This window comes from Lepisma saccharinum, chromosome 25, assembly GCF_977018435.1.
Source record: "Lepisma saccharinum chromosome 25, izLepSacc3.1, whole genome shotgun sequence".
Lineage (NCBI taxonomy): Eukaryota > Metazoa > Arthropoda > Insecta > Zygentoma > Lepismatidae > Lepisma > Lepisma saccharinum.
In genome coordinates, this window is record NC_139253.1 from 50,274,153 (window position 1) to 50,298,537 (window position 24,385).

General features: G+C 38.2%; 1 protein-coding gene across 4 annotated transcripts in view; it reads right to left on the minus strand.

Annotated features, from left to right (window-relative positions):
• The window catches only part of FucT6 (alpha-(1,6)-fucosyltransferase 8), a 122,614-nt gene that overhangs the window by 40,033 nt on the left and 58,196 nt on the right, over positions 1-24,385 (minus strand). For 3 of the 4 annotated variants that reach the window (XM_083111638.1, XM_083111637.1, XM_083111635.1), the window contains exons 2-3: positions 18,865-19,100; positions 7,726-7,844 (exon numbers count right to left, since the gene is read on the minus strand). In XM_083111638.1, coding sequence (XP_082967764.1) covers positions 7,726-7,844; positions 18,865-19,091 — 346 coding nt within the window. In that variant the 5' untranslated portion in view covers positions 19,092-19,100. The remainder of the gene's footprint in view (positions 1-7,725; positions 7,845-18,864; positions 19,101-24,385) is intronic. The other variant, XM_083111636.1, reaches the window with a different exon arrangement.

The following is a 24,385-nucleotide window of genomic DNA, read 5'->3' on the forward strand; positions in this document are numbered from 1 at the left end:
TTTTCCTTTGGATATTGGATCCGGACCAATTCTTGGAAATCCATTTTGCTATCCCAGAATGTTTATGGTTAAACCAGTAAAGGTTTTAGTTTTAAGCTTTGCTACAATAATATGCTAAGCATATTTAAGAATGAATAGAGAGAATGATTACGTTCTCCAATTTTAGTGATGTTAGTATTCAAATGCATTTAAATATCGCATAAGTAATAATTATTATTTTAGTTTAGGTAGTCAAGAGTGAATTAGAGTTATTGTTCATCACCTTGTACTTAAGTACAGTTTGACTGATCTTTTAAGCAATTATAAATAAAGATAACATTTGAGATTAAATTAGATAATTTTGTAGTAATTTTAAAATATGATAAGTCCATAAATAGTGCTTAAAAATAAGGGATAAATAAATTATATTAGTTAAATAAATTCAGCAGATAAATTGTGCCTTGTAAAAATTTATTACTGAACCCCGATTGTATTTCCATGGAAAGTTTATTAGCTTGTATTTTCGCTTGCATTTTTCCGAGTTGTTGTTTTGCGCAAGCACGGGGAAGCATTCAAGAATTGCAACCGCTCTTTGTATGCCTGTTACCCCCCCCCCACCACACACACACACACACACCTTTTGCCACGCTTGCATTTCAAGGTCCTTGCCATTCAATCAGCCCAGCCTAGCTTACTAAATCTTGTCCGCAGTAATTTATAGTAATGTCAACATGTACGCGACGCTTCAGCAAATCCTAGCGCTCCATTTTCTTCTTCCTTTCCCTCCTCAAGTAGTATTTTTTTTTTTTTTTTTTTTTTTTTCGCTGCCAGCTTCGAAGCGGCAGAAAGTTTCTGCTCGTAATACGAAACGCAACCTTGCAAGAATTTCGAATACATGTAGTCAACACATTCCTTCTCCGCGCTGAAGCTCTTCCGAGTACTTTCAGTACTTAGCATTGGGAAAGTCAACGAAAACTTTAGACTATGCATATTTTTCTGAGCCAGTGACGTTCATTCATTAAATTTTCAAGGGACAAGTTTTATTTAAGGATATAGCCGTTAGATATTTTATTTAACGATAGAATTTATTATTAACAACGTTAGGGATATTTTAGCCTAAATAGATAAAATTTTGCCATAAACGTTGCATTTATGCACTTAGGTTAATTACAATAATTAGATTTATTTTAAGTATTTTTTTAAAACAACTTGCAAGACAGAGTAATCAATACGTATTATCACATGTATTTTGGACCAGCAGTGATACCCGTCACAAATAGGCACCGTGACTAATTGTTACGATGTTTTAAAGATCACAAATTAGCACCTTTAGGCATGTCACTAAATACTTTCACCTTTAAGGTATACTCATTTCTCTATTGACAACAAGATATTTCTCACAGCACAAGGGAAAACAATGTAATAGTTTCGATAAATTTTAACAAATATTTAATTGGTTTCTTTATGAATTCTCACATAAATGTGACAAAACTGATTTATTATAAGTTATCCATATATTTTATTATTCTAATACTTCTTAGTCCATTTTTTAATTTGCATTTTCATAGTAATTTATAAATGTTCACACAAGGTATGGCACAGCATTGGAAATTTGTTATTTGTGTTAATAAGTCTAGATCAACTCCCCTTTCCCGTTTACGAAATTATATTTTATCCTTTACCTAAGTCTGTCTATTCATCACACCAGTCAAAAGCTATCAACAGGAGAAGGATTTTCCCAGCGAATCTATTGGGGAATCAACATGCAGCAGTTTGGTCAATCACCAGCGAGGAGAATGGGATTCGAACCCGAATCCGCACGCATCCCGATGGTTTATCTCCCCAGGAAAACAGCATGCAACAACCATGTGAGCCAGCACTTTAACTCCAGTTCCCTTTCCCCAACTTCATCAACGGAAGATTCCCGCAATTCCTTCCCTTTTGTACACGATGAAAGTCGCCGGAGTTACCAAGTTCCAGCAACAAAATTCTCCACAATTCTCCACACGAAGAAAATCCCCACAACGGACTAAGTTTTACAGTCCCTTTCCCCAATCACTGTTCCAGTATAAGACGAAAAGAAGAATAAGAAGAAAAGAAGAATAAGAAAATGAAAACAGAAGAAAGAAGAAAGCAGAAGAGTGTGTTCCAGAAAGTGCGTTGACCTGTCGCAATTAAGGTCACATTACGCCATCAAACAGTGCAATTTACACGTCTCAGATTACCTTACGTGTAATGTATTAAATATTTACAAGCCTATGTAGATATTCAATTCAAAAGCCACAGAAGAGGAAACTAATCGGCGATGAACCTTAGTTCCACAAACTTCATACCCATTGTTCCAGAATTTCAATACATGACCCCTCCTAAAATGGTCATGTCGCAACGCTTCTAGAAGTGCATCGATGTGATATAGTCACCAAATCACATCCAATTATACACGTTTTCATGCAAGACAGTTTTGAAAGGTAAATTTCCAGTATGTGAAACCTTCCTTCAATGATTAGTGCATAGGAGTGTACTAAGTGAGAAAACATCAGGAATTGTTCACTTCTCAACAATGTATATTAACAGTGCATTTGATCCAGTTTAAGTGAACGTGCAGCACGACAACATTTATATTTTGAAAGTGCTTACCAGTTTCATTGACCATTTTCTCTTCTTCTTCCTTAGTTTTAGAAAGAAAATGTTGCAACGGAAATCAGTGTGTGCAAAATGTTCTAACATAGATTGTGTTTCACTGGAATTATCATCCACAAGAGTATGTGTGTGAGTTTATAAAGGAATACTGGAAAAGAAAACATCGCAGTACAGTGTATCAATTTCCTAAGGGAAATCCCAAACTGAACCAACGGCAATTTTTCACCCACAAGAGTACGTGTGTGTTTCCTGGATACAATTAAAATCATACTTACTTCTGTACTTCCAGTTAGTGCCTCAGCGATCCTAGGAACCTTTGTGATCAACGAACTATAGTGACACAACACTTTCTGCGAACACGTGTGTTTTATAAAACTACTGTGTGAGCTCCAGTGTGGATTGCATTCATAACATTGTGTCAATGTTATGAAATACAGTTCCATCACAACACGTAATTGTGTAAACAGGCCGCTCGCCTCCGGCGTGCCATCCCCAAACACATGCGACATCGAAATTCTTGGGGACAGTCACGTGACTAGTGGCCATCTTTGTGTACCTAGCCACGCCCTCGAACTATGTCCATCCTTGTGTCATCAAGTGATAGCCACGGCCGCGATTACAAAATAGACGTTGGGCTCCGCCCTCCAGTGATTATGACACAGACAGACTGATTACGTGCGGAAAGCATTGCTTACGCTAACCAAAACATTTTTTTTTCTCTCTTCGGAAAACACGTGTGTTTGTTTTGCTTACCTTGTTTTCACGGCCAAGTACATAAACAGTTAAGACTTATCACATTACTTATGGCCTGTTACCGCATCTGCACTTGATATAATCATACAATTTTAATTTCGTTAATTTTTGGGTTTTGGCAGGGAAAATATGGTTTATTTTATTTTGTTTTATTTCCTTCTCTACGTTTTAATAAAAAAACTCCAACTTCTAAGGATAGATCAACATGGGTATTTCGAATATAAATTTCAATTTGGGAAATTTATTCCCAAGGGAGGTACCGTAACAGGTTCCCCTGATTAGAGAAAAGCAGCAAGCCAAAAGCAATAACCACCTTCGTCGGCCGTTACTCTCTGAAGCATTCAAAGAATGCTAAGTCAGTATCAAATCTATCTTCCTGGTTGATTGAAAGTAAGTTGCTGATCAACGGGTATTGGGGAGCAATAACCAGGTGGTGGAAGAAAGGATAAGTTAGAGTGTAACGGGCGACTTGGGGTCTTTTGCTTTGGAACGAGGAACGAGAAAGATCGGGGAGCTTGAGCGAGTCTGCATAGAGCACTTCTAGGAGGTAATAAACAGGTAATATCCTTCTCTAACCATGTTGATCTAAACTGGAAGACATAAAATCCAAGTTCTTAGTGTTGTGCCATTTCAAGTGTGAAAGTAACCTCTCGCCTATTACCATCAAGTTATCTGCCAAAGGGCGAGTGTTCACCAGTGAGGATGAATGATTAAGCGAGCTACATCACCCCTAAGTATAATGGTTAGGATTCTGGTAAGATCCCAACGAGCAACAGTTTGTTACGAAATAATAGAATCACACAAAATAATGTGTTCCTTTGTGAGAATCTTCACATTCCTATGTTCACGAATTTTTAAATCAAATGTGAGTCATTGTGCTCAAAGTGAGTGAAAATTCAGAAGAAAATGTGCCTCTTTCCTCTCAGCTCTCTCCAGAATGTAAATTCTATCGAAAATGGAAACTGTACCTGCTCTATATATGCTGACCAAGGCAGCCTATATTTAAAATAAAATTTTAAAAACTTAACAACGTGATGTTTCAACCCTCTACTAGGGGCCTTAATCTTCTGATATATCTATAATTATCTTACAATTTAGTGCTATACTGAACCATTTTGTTATAATTTTTATGGACATAGGCAAATAATCTCCATTCCATACTTTTTTAAAAGTAAATGTCTAAATACACAGCTTCTTTGCATTGCAAAAACTTGGTTCAACTCGTTACATGCAGTTTTTAAGGAGGCCAACAAACCATTTGGAATTTTATATCAGATCTGTAGGATATCGTTTATTGATATCTGTAAATTTTATTTTGGTGCTTTATCGGTATCGGCCAAAAATTTATATGAAATATGATATCAGTACAATATAAAATTTACAGATATCGATAGACAATATTCTACTGATCTGATATAAAATTCCAAATGGTCCATTAACTTCCTTAAAAACTGCATGTTACGAGATGACCCAAGTTTCTGCAATGCGTATTTAGATATTTACTTTTAAAAAAGTACGGAATGGAGATTATTTGTTTATGTCCTTATAAATTATAACAAAATGGTGAAATATTGCACTAAATTGTAAGATAGATATATCGGATCGGTAAAATTATCCGTAATTGGACCGAAGAAGCGATATCCCTACATCGAGCAATATCAATAGAGTATCAATTACTCTGTCCGATCCCTTTTCTTTTTTTACTGAAATATACATTGCCTTGGCCAGCATATGCAGTGTTTTTTTCTGTCATTAAAATGAGGATTAATAATGTAACAACTGCACCTGCTTCACGAGTGATTACATTTAATTTGTTTACCTCAGTTCTCTTTATGCATTTAAGTTAATCAAGTAATATACTTTCTGTACGTTTGGCAGACAATCAATTACCTACATATACACTTGCAGGATTCACCCAATATTACATCTCTGATGGTTCAGCAATGCAATATATAGGGGCCTCCACGATGGCGCAGTGGTAGCGTCGTCGCCTTGTAGTCAAGGGGTCCCGGGTTCGATACCCGGTGGAGGCACAAGTGGTTCGGATCCCACTTTAAACTGTAGGTCCAGTCCCGATTAGCCTTACTGTGCATAAAGTGGACTTAAAACAGCAACTCTAACTCTAACTCTAAGCAATGCAATATAAGAACAGCAAAATCTTTGCAAATTTGTGCAACCATCATAGATATTTCGATGGCATTGTGGCTGAGTGGCATTTTTATGCAACAGCACATGGTAAGGGAGTGTGTGATCGTGTTGGAGGGACAGTAAAGAGGCTGGCAGCCAAAGCTAGTCTCCAGAATCCTCTTTCAAACCAAATCATGACACCACTCCAGCTATTTGAGTGGGGAACGGAGAACATTCCATCAATAACTTTCTTTTATGTGACAAATTAGAAATATTTGGAAGAAGAGAGACTTTTACAGACACGGTTTGCTGAAGCTGTAGCTGTAACAGGGACTCAGATGTTTCATAAATCCATACAGAAAAGTGGAGACTAAAGTGTTTTCTGCATCTGAAGAAACTTTGGTACATTTTGTTACAAGTTAATGCAGATGTTGAAAATGCACCCTTTGAACACATTACAGGTTTTGTAGTGTGTGCATATGATGCCAGTTGGTGGGTCGAATGTGTACTTTCGAAAGATGATGTAGAATATGAAGTTCAGTTGTCTTTCTTGCATCCTTGTGGTCCAGCACAGTCATTTAGTTATCCAAGGTGACCAGATGTTCTTAAAATTCAAGACACACAGTCCTTTGCAAAGCACAGCCTGTGACAGCCACAGGTAGAACATACCAGCTGAAGTAAGTATTTAAAGTTTCAGCAGTGAGAGGTTTTTGGGCAAAATTGTCAATTTTCAAAATTCTATAACTCAAAAACCAACAACATGAAAAATAAAAAAAAATATTTTCTATATTTCAGATGATAAGAAACGTGTATACCAAAAATTAGTCACATCCATGACACCAAATTCCAAAATTTATTTTTTCTTGGTTGATTTGACATGGAATTACCATTTATCCAACACCCCAATAGTAGCAAAAAACATGGACGATAGTTGAGATTTGATAGCAAGAATACCTGTATATCAATAATTAATGCACCTTTATATACAATATTTACGACAGCATTTGGATTTCTGTTATTTAGCACCACTTCTCTGCCACTTTTGGCTAATCACGACAATGAGGATGAATGAGAATCTGATGAAATTGATGAATGGACATCCATAAAGGTGTCTGCCCAGGCTGAGATTCGAACCTGGGACACCTGGCATCATCATAGCATGCTGTGCTAACCACTCTGCCACAGAGGTCGACATTTACTCACAATAGTGTAAACAACTATGATGAAGATGAGCTTGTGAATTATTAATTTAAACTGTTTCAAGATGGATTTATCTGAAAAATGCATTTTTAATACTTAATATCCAGTGACAATAAATTCTGTATCATTCCCAGAATTCAACGAATTCCCAGTTAGTAGAAACACTGGTTTACTGAAGCATATTTTTCCCACATAAAAAGTAAAATTAAGCATATTCTGTAATGCTAGTTGAAGGGGAAAAATTAAACCATGTTTGATCTAACCTGTTGACCTTTAAGTGCTAGTTAGCGTCGTCACCTTGTAATCAAGGGATCTCGGGTTTGATGCATGGTGGAGGCACATAGTGGTTCGGATCCCACTTTAAACTGTAGGTCCAGTCCCAATTAGCCTTATTGTGCATAAAGTGGACTTAAAATACACAAACTCAATGAATCTAACTCAATCTTTAAGTGCTAGCAATGACTTGCTGTTCCTGTACCTATCAGACAAGAGGAAGAAGTCATGACAGTAAAGAGCCAATGGAAATTAAAGTAGTAGGGTTTATGCACATGATGTTACCACATTGAACTTTAATCCTTTTGTTTTGGGTCTTTTTTTGAAAAAGCTACATTTACAAAAGTTAGTGTGGTGTGGTGGTTGTAGGTAGTGTGCAGTACATTCAAGCATTACAATGTATTTGGTAGCCTGGTTTTCAGCACAACATGGTGCTGGGTTGCTCTGTGGCACCAACACCCCACAGTTTTGGAAGGCCAGTGTGCAGCAAGTGTGAGAAGGACAACACTTTGATTTGCAGTTAAAACATCAAAAATTCCTTCAAAACTATCAACCTGAAGAGAAAGAACCAGGTGTGTAGCATCACCTGCCACATTTAATGAAATACTACACAGCACAGAAAGCTACAAGTGGAACACAGGATTTTAGGCTCTTATAATTATCATCTAGAAAATTGGATTGGCCAATTTATTATACTGAAGTTAACAGTGCTGTTAATATTGCAATTCATAGAAGATAAAAAAACATACAAACCTATTACTGGTTCTCCATTATCTATATTTACTGTCTGTAACAATTTTTCTGCCTTAGTCAACTTATCTTGAAGATCCTGAAGTATGGAGTCCTTGTCGCCTTCATTAAGATCCGGATTTCTGCAATGAAAATTATAAAATCATGGTTTAATTACACTCAATTATTTTAATTTTAAATATACATTATAAATTACTTACATTTCAAAAGTGAAAAGGTTATGAAAATTAGAGATACTATTCATTCCATTCAAGTTTAACAGGTATAGTCCGGCTGATATACGCAGATATTTGCTGAATTGTGCATTTTTGTGATAAAAGCATGAAAATTGGTCGATAAGTTAGTTATATCATATCAAACATTTTGAAGATTGGAGGCACTGAAAGTACCCCATAAGAGGGGGCATTTTCAAAATGGCTGTCATAGGAATCCTCAATAGATCTTATGGGTTATATTTTGATACTATTAGGGATGTGCCGAAGCCGATTACAGATGTATGAAAATCGGAAGAATTGACACATCAGCATCGGCAAAAATCCGATATTTAAACCGGTACAGATTATACTAGAGTTTTACCTTCTAATAAGTTTTATATTTTAGTTTTGTAAGATTTATTGTAAATTAGTTTAAGGTTCATCATTATTGTAGAGTTTTTGTAATAATATTATTGCAAACTCCCATTCAGAGGATCAACCTAACTCAAAATCGGAAAAAAAAACAGTACATTGCTGAACCAGGATCTGCTGTTGTATTGGAAATTCAAAAGTGAGTATTCAAACCTGAAGCAAGTGCTGAGAAAATACTTGGGCATACCTGCTGCATCAGTAATCAGTGATTGAGTGTTCAGTGTTGCTGAACAGATTTGCGATAAGAGAAGAAGTAGGTTACTTCCTGAAGTGCTTCCAAAACTCGTGTTTCTGAAGTTGAATCTGGCAGCAGTAAATTGCCAACATTAAGAACAGGAATTAATTTTGCATTTCAAAGAACTGCTTGTGTACTAATGTTAAATCTCTTGAGAATCCATGTTCTTAAAGGTTCACATAACCACCATTTTAGATGCAAATGTACATTTGCATCTCTTGAGAATATATATGTATATACAGCGGCGGCTCAAAGGTGAGAGCCGCCGTGCCATGGCACTACCCTCGGAAGAAAAGCATACCCTGGCAAAGTATTGTTAAAATAATACATTTATAATTTACAGACAAGGAGATTCAAATCTCGCAATCAGTCAAGCTGACAACCGCCTCAACCTCTTCACCGCATCGCCAGCTGTTTCTACCCTCGCGAGTCGCGAGGCAACGAACGGTCCGTGCGCTCCAAGAGCTGGCCTACAAGGCGCTGTAGGTGGTCTAACGAAGTTGACACATGTGCGGAGGGTTGAAGCTGAAAACAAGGTGGTGGGGGGAAAGGGGGGGTAGCCTTTCTGGTCATAACACCCAGCCTTTGGGCCCGATTTTGCGTGGCACGAAGGAGGGAACTTTCGCAGTGTTGCTCTTCAGAGAGATGTCGCTAAATCTGACTGATTTGTAGGACCCGCTGGGGAAGTAATTCGTGAGGAAAGTAATATCTACTTTTCTGCCTATTTTGGAAAAAAATCCAACTGGACGTCGAAAATATACTACATATCTGTTGTAAAGAAAAAATAAGTCGAAATATCAAACGAAATTCGCATCACCATAGAATCTTTCACTTTTATATTTTTAATAAAAACACGCAGGAAACTTAGTATATGAACTTTACTTGGTGATAGAATTCAATTTTTTACATTGGATTTTGCAATTTTTAGATCCACATTTTATTCAGCAGATGCTACTGGAGTTTTAGCGCTAAATATATTGTAGTTGTTAGTAACACTGGTTGTTGATGTGCCTTGCTGGAGTGGAGGAATTGGAAACAAAGCAAAGCGTTATTTCCGTGTTCGACTTTGCAGCTCTAATTGTTGTTCTTTTAGTGGAGTGGAAGGTGTCCGATAGTGTACAAACGGTAGGGTAGTGAGTGAAGATGAATCGGATTAGTGCGTTATTACATACCTCATTTTCCACGTTACCATATGAGGATAAATTAAAAGTTAAGCATCTTGGTCGGCCCACGCCCGATTTAAACATCACTTGTACACAAAAGAGTGGTAAAGGCGAGAGGCGTCGAAAGTTCAATAGTGGCATATATTTTCAGAACAAGTGGTTATGTGGTTGTGAAGATAAAATGGCCTTGTTCTGTTTTCCGTGTGTACTCTTCGGCAGGGAATTCCACTGGACGAAAGGGGGTCTTACAGATATTGTGCATGTGTGGGAGAAAATGAAAGCTCATGAAAAATCAACAGAACACATGAACAATGTAGTGAGTTTATCCATGTTGGGGAAAGTTAATATTGAAGCTCAACTGAGTTCGTATTACAGAAAATCCATTGCGAAGCACAATGAACATGTGGACAGAAACAGGTATGTGTTGAATTTGATAATAAATTGTATTCGTTTCTGTGGGGCTCTTGAATTGGCTTTGAGGGGTCATGATGAGAGAGAGCAATCAGAAAATAAAGGCATTTTTCGGGAGTTAATTCACTTCAGTTCCGAATTAGATAAAGATTTCAAAGATCACCTTGATAGAGCTCAGTATAGTTCCTAGGCTGCTAAATACACTTCGAAAACAATACAGAACGAACTGCTTCAGTGCATGCTGGAAGTGTATCATAAAGAAGTTCGTGAAGAGATTAATGGTGCAGATTACATAGCGATTATTGCTGACGAAACCACCGATGTGTCTAACCAATATCAATTTGTTATTGTACTGCGTTACATAGTTGGAGGAAAGCCTGTCGAAAGATTTTGGAAATTCATGAATCCAGGTGGACACGATGCAAATGCTATTTCGAAATGCATCCTTCAAGAACTTGAGTCAATTATAAGAAATAATTCACCTTTATTGATCGTACAAAGTTACGACGAAGCATCGGTAATGAGTGGGCGCATCAATGGAGTGCAAAAGCAAATAAAAGATAAGTATCCCTTTGCAAATTACATCCATTGCTATGCACACCAAATGAATTTAGTGATGTCAAAGGCAGCTTCCATCAATAGGGACATGCAAATCTTTTTCGCTAATCTGTCTTCGATTTGTTCCTTTTTCTCCAGTTCTTCGCAGAGAACGGAATTCTGGACGAGATCGTTCACAGGAGGTTGCCTCGGGCATCTCAGACGCGATGGAACTTTCATTCTCGCAGAGTGAACACGGTGCACGAGTACAGAGAAGACCTCATTACCGTCATGGACACAATTCAGAACCGCAATGACATAACTCTGCAAGCCACCCTCGCCCAAGTCTCATCCTACAAGCTTCTGCTGCGTGAAGCGAACTTCGTGTTTTGGTTGACTTTCTTCCATCGCATAATGCCGCACGTAGAAATAGTCTTCAGCCAACTGCAAAGGAGGAACGTCGATTCATAAAAGCTCGCCAGTGTTTACAAAACTCGAAACATGCATACAGGCAGTGCGGCAGCAGATTGATAATGTAATTGATTCTGTTAAACTGGAAACTGGCAGTGAAGAAAGTGAACCCAAAAGACAGAGGACAGTACATTCTAACAACAAGAGAAGAGAAGCACTGGAAGTATGCGATACCATTTTGTCCGAAATGAAAATAAGATTTCAGTTCATGACACACCTTGCGGCGGCAAATTTGTTCGATTTGAACACCATTTAAAACACTTCCCCGATGGGCACCTAAAAGAATTGACCAAAGCGTACCCGTTCTTAGAAGACAAAAGACTAAAAAGTGAACTCCAAGTATGCTACTCCGGACCAGAATTGACAGCGGTGTCTGGCGCTGTTCCGTTCCTTTCTCTCATCATGAACGAAGAATTATGTGATACATTTCAAGAAACCACTAAAGTGCTCAAATTACTAATAGCAATGCCAATGTCATCGTCAGAAGCAGAAAGGTGCTTTTCAATGATGAAGAGAATAAAAACATTTCTACGCAACACAATGAAAGAAGAAAGACTCACGTCGTTGGGCATGCTCTCTTGCGAGAAAAGTTTTGTGAACAATGTAGACAATTTTAACAAGAAAGTGATAGATTTATTCGCAAACAAAAAGGAACGCAGGATGGACTTCATCTATCGCTCTTGCTGACTGTCTCGCGAGGAATGCAGGCCTTTTCCTCTCTGGATCTCGGTGAGTAAAGCATTTCAGATTGTGACTATTGTTTAGAAAATTGATATTTTGTCTGCATGTAAATTCTATTAAACAAAATTCCATTTAAAATTACTATTTCACTAGATTCCTGTCATTGATATGCTAACGGAGATTCTTTCGATTTCTCAATCACGTTGGCACTACCCATCATAGTAGGCACGGGCCGCCACTGGATACATATGATATGCAATAGAAATGTACATACCAAATTTATTTTTGTCATGCTGAAAATAACATCCCATTTCTGTTTAATAATCTTATGTATTGGAATCGGTTAAATATCGGCATCGGTATCGGTTCCAAAAATTATCGGTGAGTACATAGGCATCGGTAAATTTTCAGCTTCGTCACATCCCTATTCTGTTTCCAGCTTTAAAACGAAGTAGGTGTGGCCAATAACTTACCGAAATTTGTATTAATGCGCACGGTGACCACTTTCTATTCGCCAGCACTTGCCCCTCCCTCCCAGCGCACGTGTTAGCTTCAGTGTCAGTATTTTCCACAACGTTTCGAAACTAGAGTGACTTATAAAATGTGTAAATATTAGTTTTTAAAATGAACACTATTGTAAATACGAGAGATGAAGAAAATATAATAAAAGAGAGGTAAACACTTACGATGTCAGTTCTTGTCAGTGGTAATATACCATGTAAGAAGAATTCACACAGCTGGCCGTTGTACCGGAGTGGTTATCACTGCACGCTACGACGGCAGGAGTCCTGAGTTTGAATCTTGGCCTGGGCATGGATGTTCTTTGTGAGTGTTATTTCATCAATTTTACCATATCATCACTCATCCTCATCCTCGCGATAAGCCAAGTGTGGCAGAAATGTGAAGTAAAATAAACCAAATGAACCATGCAATAATTTAACCAGCGTAGACAAACTCATATCCATGAAAAAAAGAAACATCCACTTTCCTGCTGACGGCAGCAAGTACTAAATCGGCTAAAATGTGCCATCCGCGTTTTTGTTCGGCTGATTTTCCTTGCGGACCGCATAAATGCTTGTTTTTAAGACACCTGTTCAGAAGTTAATGATTCAACACAATACTCTGGATTCACCGCAATTTTGGTATCGCCACTTGTTGAAGGTTTCAAATGTAGATGTTTTGTAACACTTGCTGTTGAAGCCACATCAACATTCCATGATACTTACAACCTATAAACACTATGCAAAATCTCGAGATAGAGAACCACCACACGGCAACGGAGAGGAGGGCAGGTTTTGCAGGGTCGAGGGGAGGAAAGCTATAAATAGCCGTGTGCTTGAGGGTTTCGGAAGATTCTTGACCACGAGAAGTAGTGTCTCCAACTATGTTATTTTTTCCCTTATGAATTAGATACAAGAAATGTAAAGGTCTTATTACGTACACGGGTATTGGAACATTAATAGAACTTTGTAGTTGCGAAGTTGGCTATATAGCAATTAGATACGATAACACCTTTGGAATATTACTGAATTGTAACGATGTTTCTATAAAGGTCGGGTAGCAACACTGAATGACACAGTTTGCCCATCTGTAACTCGTGTCCCCGCCCTCTACGAATTCCTTCTTGGAAGCACTTGCCAGTGTATGCATCTGGCATTTCTCTTTTACAAGCTGGGGGAATTCAGGTTCCTGAAATCTGAGCATGTTTTACGTGGGAAGTAAAGGAAAGGAAGCGTAGGTGGATCATTTAATAAATGCTAAAGTAACATTCTGTACGATTTTAAGCATCACTGGTTGTATTTGCACCAAGCACTTCGGCTTTTCTCAAAGATTTCCCTACAATCTTTTGCAGTGTGTTGATTTTACCATTCTAGATAAAACGCATGAAGTTCAAAGTAGTGTGTGCGTGTTTGTGGTATATACATCAACACGTGTGTAATCTAGAGATTCCCATGTCAGTCACTGTCAGTCTAAATCATGTTTTCTGATTCTGTCTAGTCCGGTGTTTCAAGATTATAGACTTGACTTAATATTGCGAATTTGCAACACTGCACAACACAGAGTGACGGACAAGTAGCGGGAATTTCGTTAATTTGAATGAGTGAATGTCACCGTAGGTGCTTTACTAAAGAATGGTTATGAATTCATAAGCAAGGATAAGGCTAGTATATGCTTTGAACAGCATACAATGCTGTATTACTCTAGTTTCAAGACGGCATTGAATGAACTATCTATCAGGGTGCAAAAGGTCTGCGGAGGGACTACTGCCAGAATCCACCAATAGGGCTGCACTGGCTTTCTCTAGAACACGTGCTTTTGTTTACATCCACTTCGTAGTGGAAAAAAATGGACTTTAGATACTATCATCATTTTTTTATATTGTCATCACAGAAAATAGTGCAGGAGTCTATAAAAGTAATTATTATATTATACAAAGATGCCTGATAACAGGTAAATACTGATTGCCTAAATTACAGGGGCGATTCTTGAACTTTGATACCCTATGATTTTCCTGCATCATATGACAGTTATATCTGCATGGTTGAAAGTTTAACAATAAATAATAGGTTCTTTTATGCTACTTCCATTCAGATTACTTCAGCGAAAAACCCTACAGACAAATTATGTTATAATCAAGCAGCAGTATGAAACCTGCAGATTCTTGTCTTGATGCAAGACAGCACCAAATCTAGCACCTGGTGAGCTCCATAGCAATAGCATTATTTAGGCTACATCTGTTATGAATCATGTTGAAATCGAAGTCATTATCTTTGTTTAAAATTTTGTTATTGTGCCCATCCAGGGGAAAATGGTTGGTTGATTTGGTGTTTTAAGTCCACTTTATGCACAGTAAGGCTAATTGAGACTGGACCTACAGTTTAAAGTGGAATCCAAACCACTATGTGACTCCACAGGGTATCGAACCTGGGACCCCTTGATTACAATGTGACGATGCTACCACTGCGCCATCGGGGAGGCCCAGGGGAAAATGACTATAAACATTGACAGAACCCACACTTTGTGTACAACTTACACTTTACAGATTTCTAATGTGTATATTTTCCATTTTCCTGGTTCTCTGTCGAAGGAGGAGACAAATCCACCCACAGACTTGGTAGTCCGACAAACGAATAAGTGCAATTTAAGACAGCATCTTGCAGAAAAGCGGTGCGACACTCTCGGAAGCAAAATATTAAATAAAAGTGAAGTAGAGTGCAAACCATAATGGAGTGAATCTACTGTGGCTGCATACATGGCAGATTGTTCAAAGTGGATTTGGTCATTTGTTTAACTCTAGCTCAAGTGGCTAGCAGTGGAACATCGTACTCATTCATTAAACATGTGAAGAAAAAACTTCATACACATCAAGTCACAGCTTCCCCAGGCAACTTCAGCTCGAAGCCTATGACCTTCATAGGCAAGATCAACCATTGTTGATCTTGCCTATGGTTACTGGACCAGAAATAGCGCATGTCGTTGAAGAATTCCACACTGCAAACAAGGTACCTGAACTGCAGAAACTGAGAAGAATCTACACCACAAAGGTTAATCCAACAAAGAAGCATGTATTGTGAAGCATGTTAAATCTAATGTGTCGAATACAAGAGAACTTGGAAAGCAGTTTTCCGATAATGGCACCACTATCTTGTTTTAGATACACAAATATTAGTTGCAGCTGCAGCAGTTGCTCAGTCTGTAAGAGACATCCAGGAACTTGGACGGAAGCAATGCAGTAATTTCTTCCAAGGGTATCTAATACATCGAACAGTGCTGTTCAATAATTTACTTAAGGAAACAATCTTCTCCTCTTCAGTCGTCCTCATGTGAGAACAAAATCAGGCAAAAAGGAACAGCTCATCTCCGTAAAACATGATATAAACTTGATCTGGGTTATGAATATTGCTTGTTAAGTGACGAATGGCCTCCTTTGTCAGTAAATGGATGCAGGTTGGGAGGCAAGTCCGATTTGTTGCCATGTATAAAGGAATTGCAAGACGAAATTTACCTACCACCCTGAAATACTAGTAGATATGCTTGTCATAGATGATGCAGCAATAATTAACTTTCTTTGCATCTGACATATATCACAGTTCAAGTCAGTTTGACGAGTAGACATGGTTTCTTGACATATATCGCACCACGACACTCAAAATACTAGCAAAAGAGGGAAAAAAAGAAATTTTCTCTAAACTTCCCCATAAAACATCAGCCTCCTTCAATCGTTGAATCTACCTGAGTAGATTAAAGGAAGGCCACTGTGGACAAAAATACAGATTGCTTTCACTATGCTCTCAGAAACAGCAGACACTATAGTGTTCTTGCATGCACTAGATGTTGTTGCCTACAAATTCTAGAAAGGTGCACTCTGAACGATGGACACAGTCGTGATCGTCATTGCCATCAGTTTTGCTTAGAAGCTCGTATACGAACATTACACGGTGGCAAACGGAACTAGCAAAAATGTTGGATATCTGGATGCCACGAAAATAGATGGACTAAGGGGTGAGGCAAAGTGCCCCCTGATGTTCTGGATTAGTAGTAATTAAGGCTGCACTGATACCGATGGCGATACTCTCACCAAATCCTACCAATACTGACACCGATGCTTGAAAATTGTAATAATTACAAGCTAGTCAAAATATTGATCAGTATTACTTGATTAATTGATTGGTTTATTAAACATCACATTTCTACTACTAATTGTGATGATGGGGCTGGACGGCCATAACGACCCTGCGTAGCCACATTTAACAACCCTGCGCGGTCGCAATATTATATTTTGTTAAGAAGGTTTGGATAAAGAGTGGATGCTAAAAGTCCCTGTGAAGCGTACACTTTTAGTTTAAATGTGTTAACGGATCCACCTCTACGTTTATTAGCTTCGACCCTGCGTGGCCGCTCTATTCTGAAAATGTTAACGGATCCACCTCTACGTTTAATAGCTTCGACCCTGCATGGTCGCTATATTCGGTGAATGTTATCATTTATTGTCATTTATACTGTTCAATTTGTTGAAGAGTCCTGCGAGGCTCAATATCAATTGTATTGTCTGAATGCACACAGTTTTAGTTTATATTGACACGTGCATCTACTGATTTTCCCACTAGTGATTTCTCAATGTCAAAACCTTGATAATTCTCAGTACGAAGTTTGCAATATTTAAAAAAAATGAGTTAGCAACGCGTACTTGTAGTTAAAATTTTCACCACCCATGCGCCACCGCGAGTATAAAGCCAGCGCAGCGAGGCCCGGAGCTTAGTTGGCTCCCTGAAGTCATTCCAGAAGGAAGGAAGGAGGAAGCGGAAAGAAGAAGAAGAGCCTAGCTGCAACCTACCTACCTGGTCCGATCGCTTCAGCTGATAGGTGCTCAGGTCCTACCTGCCCGGCTAGTCTGGGAGCACCCCGGACCATTCCTTTTTAACCTGCTGTCCCTGCATAGGAGACACCGGTTGGCTCGCCAATTCCCCGCTAACGCAGGGGGGTGTCATGGCAATCCTTTGATCCTTTTACCCAGCGCCCGCTATTCGGGGTACCGATTGGTTTCGGCCAATTCCCGGCTGTGGTTGGGGATACTACGCACAACCTACTCTCTCTTTCAGGGGAACCCGTGACGACTGCGGCGACCAGGCCCTAAATAAAATTAGGTCCCCATACTCCTCATTGGCGCCTCACTGCGAGGAATAAATTGGATGTTCCCTGTTCCCCCCTTTTTTTTCTTCGAGTCTAAAGGTGGTACAGGTATATGCACATAAGGGATACAGGTAAAGACTCGTGTGCTAACGGACATCATTGTGTTCTGATTATAATAAACTTTATATATATATATATATATATATATATATATATATATAAACCTGGTTTAATCTTTCTTTACACCCAGCAAGCCCTGAGATATTTCTGAGTCTTTGTACTACGACTGAATCAGTTAGCACATATGGGTAAACTTTTGCCGACCACCCAACTGCAGTGTTTAGTGTGTTGAACGCAGCCAGTACCTATACTCCTGCGCTGTGGTGCTCAGCTCTGCGTGGGTGGACGTTGCAACGGTGATAAGATGGTTGAAGGGAAAAGCCCAAAAATAAATGGGAGATACAACACAAGCCCCACTGAGGTTTTGATTTAATGATTTGGTGTTTTAAGTCCACTTTATGCATAGTAAGGTTAATCGGGACTGGACCTACAGTTTAAAGTGCGATCCGAACCACTATGTGCCTCCACTGGGTATCGAACACGGGATACCTTGATTACAATCAACAATGCTACCTACTTCTGCGCCATCAGGGAAGCCCGACTCACTGAGGATTAAACAAAGTAACAACGAGTCCAGAGTCTCTTTGCTCTGATATGCAGTCGGGGGTGTAATATGTGGAAGTGAGGTTGACACTTTGGTCCCTTCTTAAAAAGATCAGTCCTTACACCCCTGATCAATATTTGTGCGTAAATATTCCACTCCAATTATATGCATCAATTTACCAAGAGTTATTCCTTAAAACATTGCAGAATAACATCAGAATATTAAAATATATGTTACATAAACAGAAAATCCAGTTTTCAAACAAAACTTGTGAAAAATAAGTACTTCAAATTTTGCAAAACTTCCAAGACAATTAGACTTCACGAAAGTGTCACACGATCTTTTTGCAGACTCAGTGAAAGACCAAAATGCCAGAAGAGTATCGGCAGGTATTGGTAAATAAATTCCAACCGATACTTTCCGATACTGAAACATCACATCGGTATCAGCTCAGCACTAGTAGTAATTCATCGGTTTGATCCCCACCATCAGAAAAATCAATAAAAAGTTCATCTCAAGAGGGAAGAGGAAAGATCATGTTAGAATAGGTAAAAGTTACGTTAGACGTAGGATAATAATCAATGTAAGTAAATAATATAGTGTCATTTTTGCTTTCTGTTGAATGTACAAGTATCAGACACAGTGTGCATAAGGCACAAAACACATGCAAAATGTGCAATTAAAAATATCAACAAGCAATATAAATATTAATTGAATACTTACACAAGAACATACCTAAGATTAATATCTCCAAACAAATTCTTTAGCTCAACATTCTGCTTCTTCAAGATTTCAAGATCGTTCAAAGCACGAGCCAGCCTCTTCATCAAATTCTCATCTGTTTCAGGAGTATGGAAAAATGGTGCTGCCACCATAATTAGCACCACTAGCCATACACCAAGCAGAATCAGAACTCCTCGTCCCCATCTCACCGGTTTCCAAATCCTCATGGCTACATACTAGAAAAAAAGACATAGACATATAAACTCTTAAAATATCGAAGGTATTCAATTGCTTCAAATAGCACATGTGTTACAAAGATCATTTCATGTTCAATTTTGCACATATAGCCTAATCGAGACTAGATACACTGTTAGAGTCAGATTCAATTCTACCACATTCATCCTCACTCCCTCCCTGCCACCAAATTCTGTCCCAAGTAATTCAAAATCACATCATTTAACTTGCCCCATGTAGTTCCATGCATTGATGTTGAAAGTTTGTGAACATTGTTTCCAGTTTTAAAAATATCATTCCCCAGCAAAGTTACAGACTCACCTCATTGGTGGAATGCCAAGGATTCACAAGGGAAGTGTGACTTCTCTTCTTCTGTACTCTGTGATATATCTTACTGCTTTTAGTATTGAATTGAATATGAAACTGTGGGTGCATCAGCCCTTAAGCTACTTTGCACCCATCACATTATACGGGGTCCAGCCTTTACCATAACTAAAATATAATGAATATAACATGACACATAACTGTAATGTCAGAGGTCTAAAATTACTTGGGTTAAAAGCTGAGGCTGTAAAGGGGCACTCAGCACAAAACACAGGATGACACACACACAAAGTCCTAGGAGGATTATACTGGTCCAGATGCCAGTGCCTCGTAAGTCTGCAAAACGCTATTTGTATATAGGTATCTGATGTCATTCTTCTGGTTTAGGAAAGCTACAAAGATTTTCTTAAATAAAATCTGTACTTCTTGTCCCAGATTGGTACTATGGATTAGCAGAGGGGTCATGTATTTTAGGGGAGGGAGGGGGCTCGTTAAGTCAAATTCATCCTATTTGTTTAGTAAAAAAAAGTCCATGATACATAACAAAAATCGATCAAAGATTCAGTTGTTGCACTCGAAACAACCATACTGTTGTCACGAGCTATAGACATCATGACAGGAGAGATTGGACATGAAATTTTACCTCTTGAACCTCTGGAAAAAATCAACTCTTTGTTACACCTATGTGGCTGCATGTTCTATTTTCCGATATTTATCTAATATTTCTAATAACATGATAAAATATGTACATCAGAATTAACTGCAGGCTTCCCATTACAAATAAAGGCTGACATGTTTTGATAAAAAAACATTATCATTTTGAAATAAAAGTATACGCGGAATTTTTAAAAGTACAAACATTGGCATGATTTATTGTAAACACATATACACATGAAACCAGTATATAGAAATATAATATTGGTAATCTCGTTAATAACAATAAGCAACTATTAAAAGTGTATTAAAACTATTAAAATTGTATATCTTTCCATTTTTTAGCTCTATATACGGCCATGGGTTTACCTATGTTCGAACATAATCTACGTTCTATTACTTCGTCACAAGCCTGCTTTCAGGCAGGTATTTGTCTCCATCGATAAGAGCCTCATTAAGACATTGTGTCGTACGTGTCTCGCACACTTTTACGGGTTTTGTTCTATTTGACGGCCCAGAAACCAAAACAAATAACGGAGTACATGTTGAATGAAAGCTTGAAAGCTAAACAATGTGCTTGCCAATAACTGAACAAGTGGAAAGCCTGAGAACAAACGAGAAATAAGCCCTACACAACCTGCCACGATTCGCAAGCATCATTTGCTAACACTAACAACTGTTAAAATCGAATACTTTTTCCCTTTGTTAGATTACCTTCTTCCATTCCTTCCTTTCTCTCACAAATATATAATATCTGATACAGTAACGGAAGTTTATATGCAGTGAAATTGTCGTCCCGCCAGGGGTCGAAATGGACTGGAGCAGACCGGAACGGCGTTCCGGTTTGTATATACCTAGAACCTTCCCGTTCCGTCTCGTCACTGTCGTAATCGAACAAAAAACGAATAAATAAATAAAACCGTCCACAGCGTGTTAACGAAAATTTCATGAAAATTCCCATTTCGAGCCCTGCTTCCCGCCCCCGAATGAGAGGTCACACTACACGCATTCCTTTAAGAGTGAAGTTTCGCACCAGGCGTGTATTTATTTCAATATCGACGTAAATGGGCACTGCTACTAAAAATAAACCCGACTATACAAGAGACTATGAATTTCTCCCCACGTTGCAAGTGGTAGCGATTTTTCAAGTTGATTATTAAGCTGGACACGATGTTTGAAAAATATAATAAATACGAATTTTCAGTTTCCTTATGGAGAAAAAAAAAACACGCAACAATTTCCACTTACGGCTAATCAAATGGGATTTTCGACAAATCAAATCTTCAATCTGTCCTCTATCCATTCATGTGTTTTTCTACGCCATCGGAAGTTTGGTATTCCCAAGAGAACAAGTAAAATAATACTCCTATTAGCGCAACGCTTAGTTTTCTCCTCCTCCTAAGACCATCCAGCATACAAACCTCTCTTCTTTCCCCGGCTCACCGCGGGGAAAGGTAGGTGGGGGAGGAGAAATCAGGATCCTCGCGTAGGCGCTAGTGGCAATTGAATACCTTCATTTCGATAACTGCGTGCGGGGATAATTTATTTGAACAGCAACAACAATAAGAAGTATTTAGTCATTTAAACAGCAACAACATTAAGAAGTATTTAGTCATTTGAATAGCAACAACTTTAAGAAGTATTTAGTCATTTGAATAGCAACAACATTAAGAAGTATTTAGTCAGTCAATGAGTTTATCATCATTTCATGGCAACTTGCCACCTATGGTGAGGGTGTTTTGTCAGCAACTGTTTGCTCGAAACGGACACAGCATATCATGACATTTTGTAACACTAATGATAACAGCAGCAGCTGGATGCTAAGAAAATTCAAATAATAAGAGTAACATTTGTTTTTGTGACAAGGAAAACAATCATGAACTAAAATATAAACAATACACACCAGATCCGTAGTTAGAGCCAGATACTTTTAGCCATCACTCAGTGCTTTGCATGACACAACATTATGAATAGAGCCCGGAAGTTTGGCAAAATGCCTCTTTTTATCTACTGCATATATTGATAAATTTTTCCGGATATACGTTTCTTATGTTGTTTCGAATGTTTTAGAAGCCTTTTCATTTTGCCTATTTTGCCTATTTGGGACCCCACTGCCTATTTTTAATTATAATGCCCATTTTTGCCTTTTTCAGTGAAATTTGGCCATTTTTTTTAAAAAAATGTGTATATAAATTATTTTTCTCTCAAAAAACGTTGTTGGCATTTATTTTTCTTCCGTTTATTATGTGAATAATTTTCGCCTTATTTAAGTAATATTGAACTCATGCATGTTTCAACATTGCTGAAGGAGAAAAGTGTGAGAAAAAAGTATTTCATGCTGAGTCAGGATATTGCATTTCGGTTAACATTTCTTGTGCAAGATTGACTGCTGAAGTGGACAGGTTGATTTCGAACACAAAGAAAATATTTCTGAAATCTCCCTCTCGAACCCGAAAATTTCAGGAAGTTGCGATTGAGCTTAGTTTACCTCAGCAACCAGTCTTGACGAGATAGGGAACCTGGATATCAGCAGCTATATATTATGCTAACAACCTTCAAAAAATCAGTGAGGTGATCGATGCTCTTCCAGAAAATGAAGCGGCTTCAATTCGTGAAGTGAAAAACTCCTGTGCTATTCAAGTTTATTTTTGCACATTATGGTGCATTTCCAGAGACAATTACAATTATAGCATCCATGAAAATCTACAAGGAATCTATGCAGCAGATGATGGAAGTGGTCAGCTGTTGCGGAAAAGTGCTAACGGATAGTGAGTGCAAATGAGGACTTGAAACAATTGAAAACAATTTGTGATATTCTAAAAGGTGAAAAAGCTGTTACCCAAAATGAGTCCAGCTACATTAGCTTGTTTTATGTATGCTCCAATAACTTCTGTCGAAGTTGAAAAATCATTTTCTATTATGAAAAACATTCTCTCTGACAAGACGACTATCAATGAATGTTGAGAACTTAAAAAAACACCTTGTAGTTATGTGCAATCAAGACGGAGAAAATTGAAATGCTCTTCCCAATGTAGATTTTAACATTTTGCCAGCAATTATAGATAAAAGTAAGCGCTTTCCAAATGTGCCTTTTTCGGTTTATTTTGCCTTTTTTTTTCATTTTTTGTGCCTATTTCCCACATTATAAATGCCTTTTTGCCTGCCTATTTTAACGAAAATAAACTTCCGGGCTCTAATTATGAACAAATCATATGCAAAATCTGTATTTAAGCAATAAGTATAAACTTGATGTGACTCTTAGAGCTGCCTTGCGTACTAAACAAGCACAACATAAGTAGATTAACTACTTCTTTGTAAATTAACATGGTGACAATATTTTCACAGGGTGACGCGACGTTATCCTGTTCCAACTTTCCCCGTTTTGCTCGTTTGGCGCCAGGTCACGTAGCCAGGTTTGATTCAACGACCAACCCCCCCCCCCCCTTCCTAGGGTGACCAGACGTCCCCTTTTATCCGGACACGTCCTCCTTTTTAGGTGTCTGTCCGGCGTCCGGGCGGATTTTTTAGAAATCTGTAAATGTCCTCCTTTTTTGGAAAGAGTACAGCCTTGACCATAGCAAATGTGCTGCATACAGAATGCTTCATTTGGGGCGCGTTAAATATTCGAGCAATGCTCACCTAGCATCTGGGAGCTCAATACGATCACTTTCCCGACTGAGTCTCTAGAAGGGCGCGTATTTAAGGCACTAAAAACCTCTGAAATAGGCAGTCAAATAGGCATCAAAATGATGAAAATAGGCACTTAAAAAGCCCCATAAACTAAGAAAGGTACGAAAATAGGCACTTAAAAGGCACCCTAAAATTAAAAAGACATTAAAACAGGCAATGGATGTGAACTTATTTAAATTTTCTTCTTACAGTGTACAGTTATACTGTATTAGAACTTCAGTTTATACATAAAAGTGCGCTAGCGATTAACATACTATAATACACTTTTGATCGAAATTCATATTTGCGGGGAATCGTCTGTTAAAGTAATTCTCACAAAAAGAGCTTGTGCTAACGATTTGCACCATTCTAACAAAAAAATATTTAAAACAATGTTCCAATTCAGACCATCAAATCTGGCGAATTCCACATATCAATCAGTACACCATCAACAAAGCCTTACATCTTTCAGTATAGGGAAAGCGAAATGCACGGAAGAAAAACTGAAGTATGCAAAAATTGCAGAATATCCATTTTTTTGGCACGATTAAGCAAAATAGTCACTAACCATCAAAATAGAAATTTATAGGCACTATAAAATATGTGTTTTCGGAATAGAAACTCCATGAAACGAACTTTA